Source organism: Buteo buteo, chromosome 7 (genome assembly GCF_964188355.1).
Source record: "Buteo buteo chromosome 7, bButBut1.hap1.1, whole genome shotgun sequence".
In the NCBI taxonomy this organism is placed as follows: domain Eukaryota; kingdom Metazoa; phylum Chordata; class Aves; order Accipitriformes; family Accipitridae; genus Buteo; species Buteo buteo.
Genome location: NC_134177.1, coordinates 11,416,002 through 11,430,253, shown reverse-complemented (window position 1 = coordinate 11,430,253; position 14,252 = coordinate 11,416,002). Strand labels below are relative to the sequence as shown.

The following is a 14,252-nucleotide window of genomic DNA, read 5'->3' as shown; positions in this document are numbered from 1 at the left end:
CAAAATTCTAAAATCATTAAATAAGAATATTTTGCTTCCCATACTGGTTATTATCTTAAACTTCTAATATTCCTTCACTACATTTGTATCACTTTTGCAGAATCCAATAATCAGGACTGCTAAGTGTAAAGAAAAAGAACTCCTCAGTCGTTAAAACAACATTACCTTCTAAGGGTTCCCTTAGCATCTATTATACACATACAACACTCTACACTTACAGTTAAAACTGCAAGGCCAAATGACTGCTTACCTTAAATCTGTCAACAGAAACAGATGCCTCAGATAGAGACTTCACTGAGAAAGGCGTTACTTTTAGAGCAAAAGTCATTGAATTAAAGACAGTGACCACTGTGAATGCCTAAAAATGAGACAAGAAAGGGAATCACATTTGGATGCAATATACTAACAACTCCAACCTTCTGAAAGCTGAAATGTCACAGCAACAATTCAAAGCCATAGAAAAGGCTGACAGTCCAAGAATAACCATTTAAATATTCAACATATTCTCAAACAGCAGAAAACAGCAAATCCACCCAACTCCTTCTGTAGGTCTTTTTAACAGACCAAGACAGACATCTTCAGTGTTTGTAGGTCTACCAAAAGCAGCAGCTAGCAAATTCTGCATCAGCCTATTACTGTGAAGACCCCAGTTCAAATCCTGTTTTAAGACATTTGTGCTGTTTGCATCCAAGCACGCTGTAAAACAAAAACATGCAGTAATCCCAATGCCCTATCGGAATAGCAAACAGAAGTGCTCATTTACATTCAGCTCGAAACCTGTTCTGGGGAAGGTCAGAACTGAAAACAGCACTGAGAGCTTTTTGTGCAAAATAGAAGACTACATCTGCTGCTGTCACACCCATCAGATGTTCACTTCTGTGAGCAAGGCTACAGCCTGGCCACAGAGGCACAGCCACAAAGCAAAGAATATGATGAAGAGAAACAGCTTAGCAGAAAAGCTACTGTAGCAATATTGTATAGAATATTTTCAACACTGCAATAAGTTACCTGAGCTGCTGTAAGATCGTAGCCAAGGATCATATGGACAGAAAAGGTCACCACGCTGGCAATGACTACAACTATGGGAGCCACACCCACAGTGATGCTCTGGAAGTAGCCCGCACGCTCTAAGATTTTACGTTCTTCCTCACGAATTTCTAGAAATATAAATAGGGGCACCACATTTGAAGTATGATTGGGGGAGTACATACACAACAGACACTACCATAGCACTATAAACACTGAGTAAGAGAAGCCTAACTACGCTTTAGCGTTTATCACATTATGTACTTTCTCATAAAGACCGCAGTTACAGTGAAGCAAACTATAATTATCTGTAAATCTCCATAGAAATAGAGGTCTTTTTGCTTTATTTAAAAATGGAGCAGCCAGCACATTTAGTAAGTGATAAAAAATGGAACAAAATTTTAAAATGTAAGATTAATACCAAGCCACAAACATCATTATGCTAGAAGGTGAAACTTTAGAAGCACGTCTGTTTGTCCAACCCATCATGCATAACAAATAGGAAGCCTGAAGGATGAAAGTGTTATTATACTGCACGTACATCGACATCTACGGTACTAAGCTAGGAGGAAGCACCAGGCTACTAAGCAATGGGGCATCTGCACAAAAGCAAACATTTACAGGCTGTGTGAACTCACTTTGAACATTCTGAGAAAATGGTTTGACCCAGGCATACATTTTAATGAACTTAATGTAATTAAGAACTTCATTCATCTTTTGCACACGCTCATCTGTTGTTGATACACATTTTCTTCTGAAATAAGCTGTAAGACGTGATACAAACATCTGAAACAAAAGGCAACACCATGCAACGTTAATGGCAACTCAGAAAGAGCAAGTACATTCAACTCTTAATTACCAGAGAAAGCCAATTTTGAATCTGAAAAAGGGATTCAGGGATGGGGCAAGGCAACTATTGTTCTAACATAAAAGTCTAGCTGGCTGCAAACACTATTCATATCCTCCCACCCCAACTGCACTAAGCAATAGACTCATGATAGCAAGTTTTAACACAAATAAAATTTGTGAAAACAAAGGTGTGCGCTTTTACCCACATTGAATAGTACCAGATTTGTTAAAGTTTCTGAAGCAGAAAGACTACAAACGCATTAACCTAAAGACACACCCAGCTGACCCTCATGGCAAATAAACAGTAGAACCCATTTAGGCCAACTTTTAAACCTGGTCCCATAAAGCAAAAGAGCAAGCTGAACTTTGCTCAGCCAAATCAATTTCTACCATATGCCAGTGCTATGAAGGTGGCAAAACAGTTTTAACATTTTTACTAAACCAATCTAGAAATAAATAGCTGTTCACATGTTTCTAAGTATCTGCTACCCTTACATTCATCCCATTCCTGGTCTGAAATTCAAAGCCTACACACTACTTTAGGAAGTTTTCAGCTCTTTGCCCTTCTTCATACTCCTGCAATCTCTTTTGGAGTCCCCATCAATAAAGAAGGACTGCTGAAAAGAACTGGAAAAGATGATCAAACTCCATTTCTTATTCCCCTCTTTAAAATATAATTCCCATTATTTTAATCCTCACTGTTGGCCAGATAAATTGGACCAAAGTGGACCTCACAGTATTCAGCCTCCATGCTTTTTAAAATTTGTATTATGAATATAGTGACAAATCTTAACAGCCTTACAGGGCATTTTAGAGGCAAGAAGACTTTGGCTTGAACTAGCCTATTTCACAGCTCAGCAGAAGTAGAGGCAGGAGTAACCAATCAAGAACACCGTCTCCCAGATGCGGTGCTTTTCAACATCTTTTGTTGAAATCAAGAGCGATGTGCTCATGCAACACTGAGCTCCTGCACACAGGCTGGAGACCTTGTGTCTTTCCAACCTCAACTAAAACCACCTAAGTATTCTGTAGTTTAATTTAGCTATGCACATTTATCTCAGTCAAATCTATCAGCTTTCCTATTTCCATTTTCTAATTTTCTTTACCATTTTGAGCTTCCTGTTTCCAAATTTCTGCTTCATGCACTATCTTTAGAAACACCACCAATAACATGCAGCACCATAAACGAGCTAAATCTAGCACATTTCAACACCTTCTATTCAGAACTACACATATGTCTGACATAATAAAAATGGGAAGCAAGACTTAACTCTTTCCCACTCACCATTGCTGGGTAGAAAAGGATGAAGACAGCAGAGCCCAAGAAGCCTGTTGGACCCAGTATAATCACATTATAAACCATTCCTAAGATGGCCACAATAGGCCCCCCAGCCAACAAACTCCCAACTGCTGCAGCTTCAAACATCCTTTGACCATCATTGGAACATACATTTATGAGCTGAAAAATACACATAACAGATTATTTAGATTTAAGGCACAGCTCATTCGCAAAGGAATATATTGCATATCCATTTTCACGCTGCAATTTCCAAAATTATGCAGCAGTTTACCTCTCCAAGAGACTTCTCCTTGATGTTCTTCAGCTTAAGAATTTTCTTAAACGCCATTGTCAAGATAGCTCCACGCAGTCTAACCCCCGTGCGGTAATTCAAAGCCCAGGTTAGTGCAAGGGACCAAGATCGCACTATTTCCGTCATAAAGATGCCAAAAACTAAAAACAAGCTGTACTGCAGGTTGGACTCACTCTGTTGGGTATACTCCAAAAGATGTTTCACAACGAACGCCTACAGGAAGAAATGCAAGTTTGCATGAACACCCCATCATCCCAGAAGACCATGCAACAACTTTATGTTAAGTTAGAAATAAGTAGGCTACTTTGCTTTTAAAAGAGCCGTTTGAAATAGAAAGCATCTTCTTTCTAGAAGTAAAAGGTGTCAATACAAGAAGTACTGTAACACAAAGCCCTGCTGAGAGCCAAGCACTGAGTCAAATTTAGTAAGTAAAGAGAGTTTAATTTGGAACCACATTCCTCGCAGCACGCTTCTAATCCTCCGTGTCTTCTAACTTAACATAAATCTGTCAGTTAGCTGAAAGCAATGCATTATCATATGGAAGAGTTTTAAAATATAGTCACTACTTATACATCTGCGCACATTAAGAAACATTCCTTTACGTGACATTAAGACCTTTTTTATTTTATCTTTGGTTTGCTTCAAACGTGCTTATTTGATAAAAAGGAACAATGTACCTACAGTTGTAGAGGGGAAGAGTGAGAAGGACATTTGCAAAACATTCCTGGAAATAAACATCAGCAGTTTAATAGTAAAGAAAAAAACAAGCAGAAAGCACAAGGTACGCAATACCACAAATCATTGGGGACAGGGGAGAAAAAAAAAAAAAGACAAAAAACTAACCATTCAATCCCTCCCCATACCCTCTCCCCCCAAAAACATAAACATTTTACCTCAGGAATCACATTTCAAACATCACCTGCAGAAAGAGGACAGCCCCCAGAACCACCGATTCCCACCTCCAGCTCTTTGTGGTCCAACGGCACAATATAACATCATACAACTCACAATCACCAGTGATATTAAATACTATTGACTGCGAAACAATAGGCTTTTATTTGAAATGAAGTGCCATCTTAAATGGTAACATCTCAAAAACACTGTACAACAGGTAGAGCATTGTATAAACATACAATCTGCACATACAGGATAATAATAAAGGGCTAATATCTAACAGTCAGTCTTAGCCTCTAACATAAACTAGATTTGAAACTACACACAAAATTGTAAAGATACAAAAACAGAACAGTGTTTGTTCATGAAGTCCAAAAGAAGTCAAACTTGCAGGTGCCAACAGAGGAGGCTTCTGAGGCTGCACAAATTCTGAAATCTGGTTTAAAAAGTATCCTACAGTAAGGCTTCACAGACAGCAAAAGATTTCCTAGAGAGCTTTTAAACAAATGATGCTTTAAGATACTGGTGCTTTTGATATGCTAGTACAGAGCAGAGAATTACCTTTGCCCACAATAAAAAGCAACAAAAAAAAAAATCTGAGACCAAAGAAAATATTTGAGAAGCCTTTCACATCATAGTCCATTGAAGTCCTCTTGGCTACACCAGGTTTTGCAAATAAGAGTTCTGTATAGTTTGAGGAGAGAGGAAAAAAACAAAACCCCACTACTTCAGCAAAGGTATTGATAGCTATAGCCCAGCACCAAATAACAGAAAAAATGGAGATCAAATTCATCTGTTCTGAGGAAAGTAATTCTGCACATCAGAACCAAGGAAACATGCTGTAAATAATTTGCTCTTTCTTTTTCACAGGTGTGAATTAAAGCCAGATGTCCATCAGGTTCTAGAATGGCCACTGAGAAAATTTACATACCAATCCCTGAACAAATGTGAGGGGCTCACATTCACAGATCTATTGCATTCCAACTTTCTCCTTACTTGGATTTAGTTTTACATCGACTGTTTGGACCACAACTGCATACAGTTGGTTTGCAGTTACTAAGGAGATTACTGACTTCTTTTTCCAGTATTCAATCCAACATATGCAACTGAGTCACTGAGCAATTGGGGTGAAAATCCCCCTTTTTCCTCACGAGCTGTAACTCAGCATGGTCGCAGACTGCAAGCATTTTCTCGCACACCACAGCATTGCTGAAAGTCTCCAAGAGAGGATGTATAAAGATAGCAGATGTTTCCTGGGGTCTCATTCCTCCCAAAACTTTTTAGTGCAATTTTTCAGCACTATTTTATAGATTCAGCATCTCCCGTGATGAAATAGAGAGCAGCTTACATTATACCCCCATTTTTTTTTTTCCCGGAAGAAAGAAAAGAGGAAACAGCAGATTAAAGAATTTTGAAAAGGGAGGGGAAAAAAGTCACACAGAATTAACATTTACATCTGAACACATATTATTTGAATTCAAACTAGTTTAATGACAAGAATCCAGCATAAAGTTATTTACAAAACAAGAAGGTTACAGTACAAAAACTAAAACTCAAGCTATCAGGGAAAAAGGAACTCCTGTGACTATTACCGTAGTAGTTGGTACTAGCTGCTCGGCTGTCTTAAGCATTCCCATTGAATAAACATTACCTTACCTTTGCTCTTGGCGTTGGCTCTGCCCAGCAGGACTGTCTCATTCTGACGCAGAAAACAGCCATCCTGAAAATTCTAAAGAACAGCTTCTGTCACTGGTCCCACTGCAGTGCCGGCATCCCTGCTGCAGCCAGCGTGGGGCAGGCTGCAACTGGAGCCAACTGGGAAATTGGGAAACTTACCTCCAATAGCTTACCACTCCCCCCTCCAATAACTGACCAAACTGTCAAGCTGTACTCCACTAAGATAGCAAGTTTCCCCATCTCCCAAACAGGAAGAATAGCTCTGAACAGTTACAAACAGGTACATTGTTCAGACCTGGAGTTAAACTGATTATGTTTAGTAATCAAAAAACTTCTTTGCTCCTCAACCCAAACTTGTAAGTTTTGGTAGCTGATCAAATGGCAGCAAATATTCACTGAAGATAAATAGTATCTCACCTATACTAGTACATTCTGATGGTTATTACAAGGCAGTCTGACACACGCAGCTGTCTCACCAGGTTATGGTTTTGGATACTGTGCCAGATGCAGAATTTATCAAAATAAAAAAAATAATAAAAAAAAGAAAGACCCTTGAAGGATCTATTTGGTATTAAAAAAAAAAACAAAACACAGGAAGTCTGCAACAACTCCTTTCCAGTTATAAGCCACAGCTGTTGGCTGGCATTTCAAGGTCATAGACATTCAATTAAAATTTTTGAAGTTTAATATAGTGTTTAACTCCATTTTTATAATTTTCACCAATACATGAGGTCAAGTCAAGTGCTTTTCCTGATCTCCCTTTTCACCTTCAGGTGACTGAAAGGGTGTAACAATACAAGAAAGCACTGATACTTCTGAGGAGACAGCATAGGCATATCTATGAGGCATGCCATTTTTAAAAACAGGGAGGAGGGATGGTAAAGACTTCTTTTTCATGCCAAATGGTGGAACCAAAAGGGAATTGTTCCTTATTCAGAGAAATGAATAAGGTTGCCTGTAAATGGGCAAATATCTATAGATAATTTTCAATAACCCAAATCGAGCATCAATTGCAGCGGTAGCCCCCAGCCTAGTCAAGTTGGTTTGTTTTTCTCCTTCCCCTCCCACTCTCTCTCATTCAGCAGTTTGGCTGAGACAAACTGAGAAAATTACACTACAGAAATTAGGGGCAACCCTCCTGCAAGTTCTTTGCTAAAAATAAAAGCATCTACTAAAGCCCTGTAGTGAAACAATGACAGAAGCTCTTCTTGGGGAAAGCTAGTGCTGTTAAAACCTTAATCATGATTTATTGTTAATTACCAAAGTATGTTCATATATTTTATAATACAAGCTACTATAAATTATTACCAAGAAAACAATACCACAGAAACATTTATTGTTATTCATATTACATGTAACAAGGCAAACTTTAAAAAGGCTTAAAAAGCAGAACATCATTTTGATAAGACATTTAAAAGCAGGAAAACATTTTAAAAAGACATTTCACCTAACAGTGCACCCAAGTGTACTTACCCAAGAAATGAAACTTCAGCTTACCAGCACACTGAAACGTGTACTACTAGCAGTAATACTGCTCCTACTCCTCAAGGGAAATGTGTAGAGAATAAATTTAGTCAAAATTTCAACTGTAAATCTGCACAGCACGTGCAACAAACAGGTGACAAAAAATGGTGTGAATGTCAAGTCCCATATGTTGTTATCTTCATTACGACCCATAGCAACAAACAGCAGCAGTTCCTAGAGGCAATAACGTACTCTAACACTTCTACATGAAACCTGTCTGACCATTCTCTGTAGGATCTATACCCACAGACTTCTTGAGACCTGCTCACATTAGTTTTTAAGTAGTGCTCTAATAAAATTGTTTCATTCCACTTCTTGAAGACTGTGCTATTAATGCCAATAATCTAAGATTAGTGTTTTATCAGATTGAATTTTATTCCAAGATAAATTTACAGAATTGCAAAAAGAAAAGGAAAACAATTAAAAGACCTGTACATAAGAATTTTATGCAAAGAGACCACATACCAGTTAAGGAAGAACTTTAAACTATACTCAAAACCAAAGAGAAAAACCAAGTGTGCATTTCCTCCAGGATACCTAAACTCCCCCTCCCTTCTGCAAGAACTTGCCTCGGTATTCAGCAACTGATCCATCAGCTGTAGGAAACCTATCTTGGATTATTGAATCACTCTGGAATTTTGCCCCAAAATTTCTAGCTAGTCAAAACATTTAAGTGATTCTGCAATGAAACCTTAAGACTTTACAGTTGGCCATGAGATGGAGCCCTCTGGGGTTGTTAAAAAAAGGATGGATATTACTTACTGGTCCACTAAAACCAGCGAGCTGCGTGATCATCAGACACACTATGGAAATGATGAGCCTCGTGCGGCAGAAAATCCACACAACCCTCCGGAGAGAAGCGTCATCGGGCCCACTTTCTTTCAGTTCTTCCTGCCACAATCTCTCCAGCCTAATAAAAACAGAAGCCTCATGCTATAAATTTTTCACCATGAGAGAAGGTACAATCTCATAGGTATTTCTTTGTGAAAATTCCAAGCAATTCCTAGCTTAAAGCAACAAAAATTACTAGATATCAAGAGAAATAAATACATGGTGAGGTACAGAGAAATAAATCAAGACAAATATCTGCATCTTGAAATATCTATGTTGCGTTACTTCTACAGATGAGAGGGATGAAAAGCACAATGCCTTTTGCTTTGCCTGGAGTCTTTTTGGCAATCTTAATATACTGACTTTTCACAGTCTTTCCTTGCTGATCTGACAGAAGAGTTGAGAATTTTTCTCAGGTTTTGACTCCACATTGGCTATAAGAGGTTAGCCTGATCACAAGATCTGACCCATATTCAAATCACCTTGCTACTGTCAGTATTACTTTTCATTATTTTAGCACAAGATTTTTTTCAGTGTAGTCTTGAGAAAGAACTTTGTTTTAATAAAAAAATAGTTTAAAGATGTGCAAAATCAGAAAAATAATTGCAAAACATTCTGGGAGACAGGATGCTCTAAATTCACTGAAATCGGCAAGAGTACAGAAGCACTGCAGCAAGAGGAAGTGGTCTATGAAGGATAAAACTAAATTCCACTATTCTAAGAAAGCCTTTAGAACACAATATCAGTGCTGCTTTTCTAGGGCAATACTATATCATTGCCCATGAACTAACATATTAAAAAAAAAACCAAAAACAAAACAAGAAAATAACTGAGATATCTCTACCTTCTACAATTGACATCTGAAGACTCATGCCTTGATAAAGACCATACATCATCCATAAACAATTCCCCTTTCTTGTACGCTCTGTGGGCCAAAGGAGTGAGCCAGGAGAAGGTCATGCAGGAGAAAAGCCCAGCATTATCAACAGGGTGCTGGTGTCTAAAAGGAAAAAAAAAAAAAACCACGAACAAATGAAAAAGGAAACAGAATTGTAAATCCCTGAGAAAAACAAAGCCTCCTCTCATTGAAATTGGCCCATGCTAGTCATACTTGCTAAACAAATTCTGTTTTCACTATCAGTCAGCAGACCTACAGCTGCAGTCCTGCTTTGTGACTGGTTTGAAAAGCAAATGCTGTATCAGTTCTTTTGCTGCCTAAAGACTTACTTGGAAGTAGTCCGTATGGGTTTCAGCACGTTCAGGCCATGGTGGTATTTGCCCTTGTGATGCTCTTCGTCCAGCATTCTCAGCTGGGAATGCACAGAAGTGTCCAGTGGCAGGCCCTCTGCCCGAGCAGCTGCTTCCAAGGCATCCTGGCATTCAATCTGCTTTTACAAGAAAGACAGCAGAGTCACAGGTCAAAACTATGTTTAAAGTCCATGACTCCTGACTCCAGTAACTTTGCACCTCTTTCTTCTGTAAATTACTGCGCAACAGTAATTACTATCATTTAAATGTCTTAGAGGACAGGCTTCAGCCTGGCAGCAAAGACACTGAAGGGACACATTCTAGATCTCATTAGATTGCTGCATTTCCAAAACATAAATTAACACCAGTATTGTGACTCTGCATTCAAAGGATAAATGGATAGACCAGACTAATCCTGCATCCTGCCACAGAAAATACAATAGAGAAAAATTACAAAATCAAGTACCTATGACATCAGTTCAGGAAATCAGTGACTAGCTAATACAGTAAAACTGACATACATTCTTGATGAATTTACACCCTCTTACTGTAATTTAGATACTTATCCACAGAAAATTCCAATTATTTTCAGAATACTACTAAAGTCCCTTCTTCAAAAGTAACTTGGATTAGATCAAAAAACAAATATGCATTAAGCAGAATTGTACTTTCTTTTATCATGCTTCCTACTTTTTCTCTTTTTCCATAAAGGGAACAAAGATAATTTTCTCTGCTCCCAGACACACTTCTCAATGGCTCAGCAACTTTATTAACAACCACTTAAAAGGCAAGCCTTATCTCAGAGGAGTTTTTCCACAGCTCTAGTGAAAGGCAGACCTAAACACTAATCTACGAGGAGAAAGGAACAGCAGTGATATGGAGTAGTCAAAACATTGCAGAGTTCAAACAAACCTTTTGATCAGAAGCTAGATGTGGCAAAACTATCCGAGGAGATTAGCTTGCTATCTATACTTACAGAGGGCTCACTACTGGTTCTGCTAACTTAATGGACCATTTATTGCAATGTCATGTTACCTGTTTGTATCCTAGTTTTTTGACATGGAGCTACTTTGTGGAAAAAAACCAAAACAGTTCTGAGGTAAAAATCTTCCTGGCTGTCTCACAAACAGAGATACTATGTTTACCCTTATTAGTTGCCTTACCAGAGCAAAGTTACTTTATGTCTTTGAAAACAGCAACTGTAAGGCCTTGTAGCCTCCCAAAAACACAGTACCTGCAAAGCACTAAATGCGTATCAATAGCAAGCACTTGGTTCCTAACTTCTCATCATGTAATTTTTGTCTGAAATGCCACCATTTATTGGAGACTTAGTCTGTACTACATTAACATGTAAGCATGTAGCATTAAGACACCTAGCTTCCACTCACGTGAAGGACAAGGACAGGTAATTGATAATAGCATAAATCTGTCCTTTATTTATTTAACCAAAGTACTTAAATAGTGCCTAAGGGTGTTGTCAACAATCCACGGTCCTGATCTCAGAAAAACTTATTCACTAAGCCTAAAGCTATGATTACAAAAGATAGCTAAGTAATAAGCAAACAAAAGAACATTACAACATCATGATACATGGAGTGACTCAAAAATATGCAATGCTTGAAATCTGAATTAAAAGACTTCTCATCCAATTTTGTATCAAATTACTAAGGGCAATAACACCTTACTAAATCTACCCAAATCAGCATTAATAAGGGACCTGCCAAAGATGTTTCAAAGGACTCAGTAGTATGGAAAAGTTCTGCACCACTGCTTTTATGGTTACAGCCAACAAATTTATAGCTAGTTTGCTGTTACCCTTTGCAAGAGCCCCAGGAAGATTTGCCCAAACACCCTATTGCTGATAACATGCTTGTAAGTGATGTCACAGGCTATTTGCAGAATCATTGTTTTTCAGAGCACACAAAAAGTGCCTGTAAGTTAAAAAAAAATCTTCCAAAACCACTGTATTTGTCAGCATAAAAGAAGTTTTTCACCACTTACAAACAAGAATAGCTTTTTAATAAGAAAGCACAACTGCAAGATACTGTATTTTTAGGCAGTCCAAAGATAATGTTCTTAAACGCTCACTGTGAAAAATAAACTCTCCAGAGCTGCTCAACAGAATTCTCTCAGCAAAGGTTGAAAAGATGCATTGATAAAAGACTAGGGCACTGCCTTTGAAAGGCCTTTATCATATCTTGCCATAAAGGCAAGTATAAGCACAAAACCCTAGTCAAGCTCATTGCTCATCTCCATCTTCGCAAGGTTGTCAAAATCCCACAGGCACAACTATCAAGAAACAAATGCATCACACTACTGCACAATTAAGATTCTAAGAAAGTCCATACAGTTCTGTGTCACATTAGAAAATCTTCAAAGCACAGAGTTTAATCAGGAAGAAATGAGACTCCTAAGCAGTTCTACAATGCATTTCTAGAGCAAAAGACTAAATTACAAAAACTAGCAACAACCCCAACACTGTTAATCTAGGTTTCTGAATCCCTATTATTTTTCAGGTGTTCAACTGGCAATATCCTGATTGCCTGCATACATGTACAGTTTTCTTGGAAACTAAAACCTTGAAGAAGTCATTAGCAATGTATATAACAGGGTCCAGCACTGCTCTTGAAATAAATGTCTAATAAAGCATGGCTGCACTATCAAACAGAAATCAGACAGCACTTTTTCTAATTCAGCAACTTATTAATATACCAATACAAGCAATGAACCAGGTGATACACCACAGTGTTGATAACTCTAAAGAAATGCTCACAGATATCAGATAAATCAGATATCACTAACCAGAGGGGTCGGGGGGAGATCATTCAGACATTTCTTGAAAAATAGCAGCTCACTACTCAGCATCATCAAAAAGGCCAAAAGACAATGAAGAATAGTTACAAAAGACACAAAGAATAAAGCAGGAAACATTGCCATACCACTTAAAAAAACCTAGCATTTGCCTCCTTTTTGAACACCAGAGTCAGTCCCCTATCACTTCAGTTCAAAAAGGGTACTATACTTATAATTACTTTCTGCAAGCAACGAGAATAGTTGGGATTAGAACAGCTTCTACACAAGCATAAATTTAAGACTTTTCAGCTGGATAGAAGAGAGAAATAAAGATAAGGTACAGGTATTTGAGAGGTCCATAAAGTCATGAATGGCATGAAGAAGAGAACTAGGGAATGATCACCAACTGTTCTTACAACAAAAGAAACAGGGACACTCAGTGAAATTAATGTTTTTCACTTAAATTTATAATTTTCTGTCATAGGATGCTGTAAAGTTCAAATGCATAAATGGACTAAAAATGGGAGAATTAAACTTACATAGGATAAGCATATCATGGCTTATTAAATGCATGACAGAGGGTAACAGCAATCATTTACCCATCATCTTATTAATAGCTGGTAGATTCCAAAAAAAGTTTCTGAAGCCATGGGCAGCTCCTAATAGAGAGTAATGGTTCTACACTCCACATTTCATGAAGCTATGGCACACCTGGGTGCAGGCTGATATGATTCAACAGATGACTGGGAAAATTAACAGATGAAGAAAACAGTTAAACTTTTAATCCTGAGAGCAATCCCCAGGAGTACTGAGAGTACTAAGGAAGTATCACTACACACATGATCTTGCCACGTTCTTTTACCTCCACAGCTAGCTCACAGATAGGCAGAGAAAGAGAAACATGGCTGGTGCTGCTACCACAGAGCACACCTCCCCTCTCTGACTTTCTGCAACTTGAGAGCAATAAAACCCTAAAAGCACCTGTTATCATGATTTCCTTGTCCAACAAATTGGTCATAGCAATGGTAAACACATAAGGTAATGTGAGAGCCAGAAAGATGACATGGTTGGCTCAAGACATGTCATCACAAAAAGTTGGGGTGAGATGAAGAAAATAAGTTATTAAGGACAAGGAAAAAGATCTGCTCATTAAATCAGAGACAGCAGTACCAAATTCACAATCCACATACCAAGGTCACATGAGAAGGCCATGAAAACACAGAAGATTTAGGAGCCAAGCTACAAAGCTGTCAAATATACATGATGTCAGGGGTAAGAAAGACAGAAGTTCTGTAGGAAGCAAGAGGGGCATCAGGAACATCACACAGAAAGGCAAGCAAACTCAAATATGTGAAATAGAAGGACACTTCTGAAAACCTGCTAAGCAGCCAACATGGGCATTTATCTCTGAGGACGGGGAGCAGGTGAAGAGAAAGGAGGCAGCTGTGTTGTATATGGGAAGGGAAAAAAAAACCCCACACAAAACAGTGAGATCCTACCCTTTCACACAAGCAATCTCACATTTAACAGAGAAGATAACAATTTATTGGTTTGACAACTGTAACGTCAGATGACAACAGCAAAACCAGACAAGCCTGGAGGTCAAGCAAAACAGATTTTTTCCATCCCTTACTCATCTTGCAGAGAAAGAATTTGATGTGTATGCAGTCAACATATGACACAAACCCCACCCACCAAACAACTATTGTCTCCTCTTCCATAAGGCAGAACATCTTCCAGGGCTCAGATCACTGCAGGGAAGAAGCTGCATCTCTTCTGGTCCTACTTCTACCTGACAGGAAACTGGAGCAGGCATAT

At 38.3% G+C, this 14,252-nt stretch overlaps 1 protein-coding gene across 7 annotated transcripts in view; it reads right to left on the bottom strand.

The window, feature by feature from the left end:
- The window catches only part of ABCC5 (ATP binding cassette subfamily C member 5), a 74,882-nt gene that overhangs the window by 48,443 nt on the left and 12,187 nt on the right, over nucleotides 1–14,252 (bottom strand). For 4 of the 7 annotated variants that reach the window (XR_012650930.1, XR_012650931.1, XM_075031526.1 and 1 more), the window contains exons 3-10: nucleotides 9,621–9,781; nucleotides 9,238–9,393; nucleotides 8,325–8,472; nucleotides 3,447–3,680; nucleotides 3,161–3,334; nucleotides 1,665–1,812; nucleotides 1,009–1,157; nucleotides 251–358 (exon numbers count right to left, since the gene is read on the bottom strand). Coding sequence is in view for 5 of the 7 variants with exons in the window: in XM_075031526.1 (XP_074887627.1) it covers nucleotides 251–358; nucleotides 1,009–1,157; nucleotides 1,665–1,812; nucleotides 3,161–3,334; nucleotides 3,447–3,680; nucleotides 8,325–8,472; nucleotides 9,238–9,393; nucleotides 9,621–9,781 (1,278 nt within the window). In the remaining 2 variants the exon portion in view is untranslated. Of the gene's footprint in view, nucleotides 1–250; nucleotides 359–1,008; nucleotides 1,158–1,664; nucleotides 1,813–3,160; nucleotides 3,335–3,446; nucleotides 3,681–4,144; nucleotides 8,237–8,324; nucleotides 8,473–9,237; nucleotides 9,394–9,620; nucleotides 9,782–14,252 lie in introns of those variants that run through there. The other 3 variants (XM_075031527.1, XM_075031528.1, XM_075031529.1) reach the window with 2 other exon arrangements.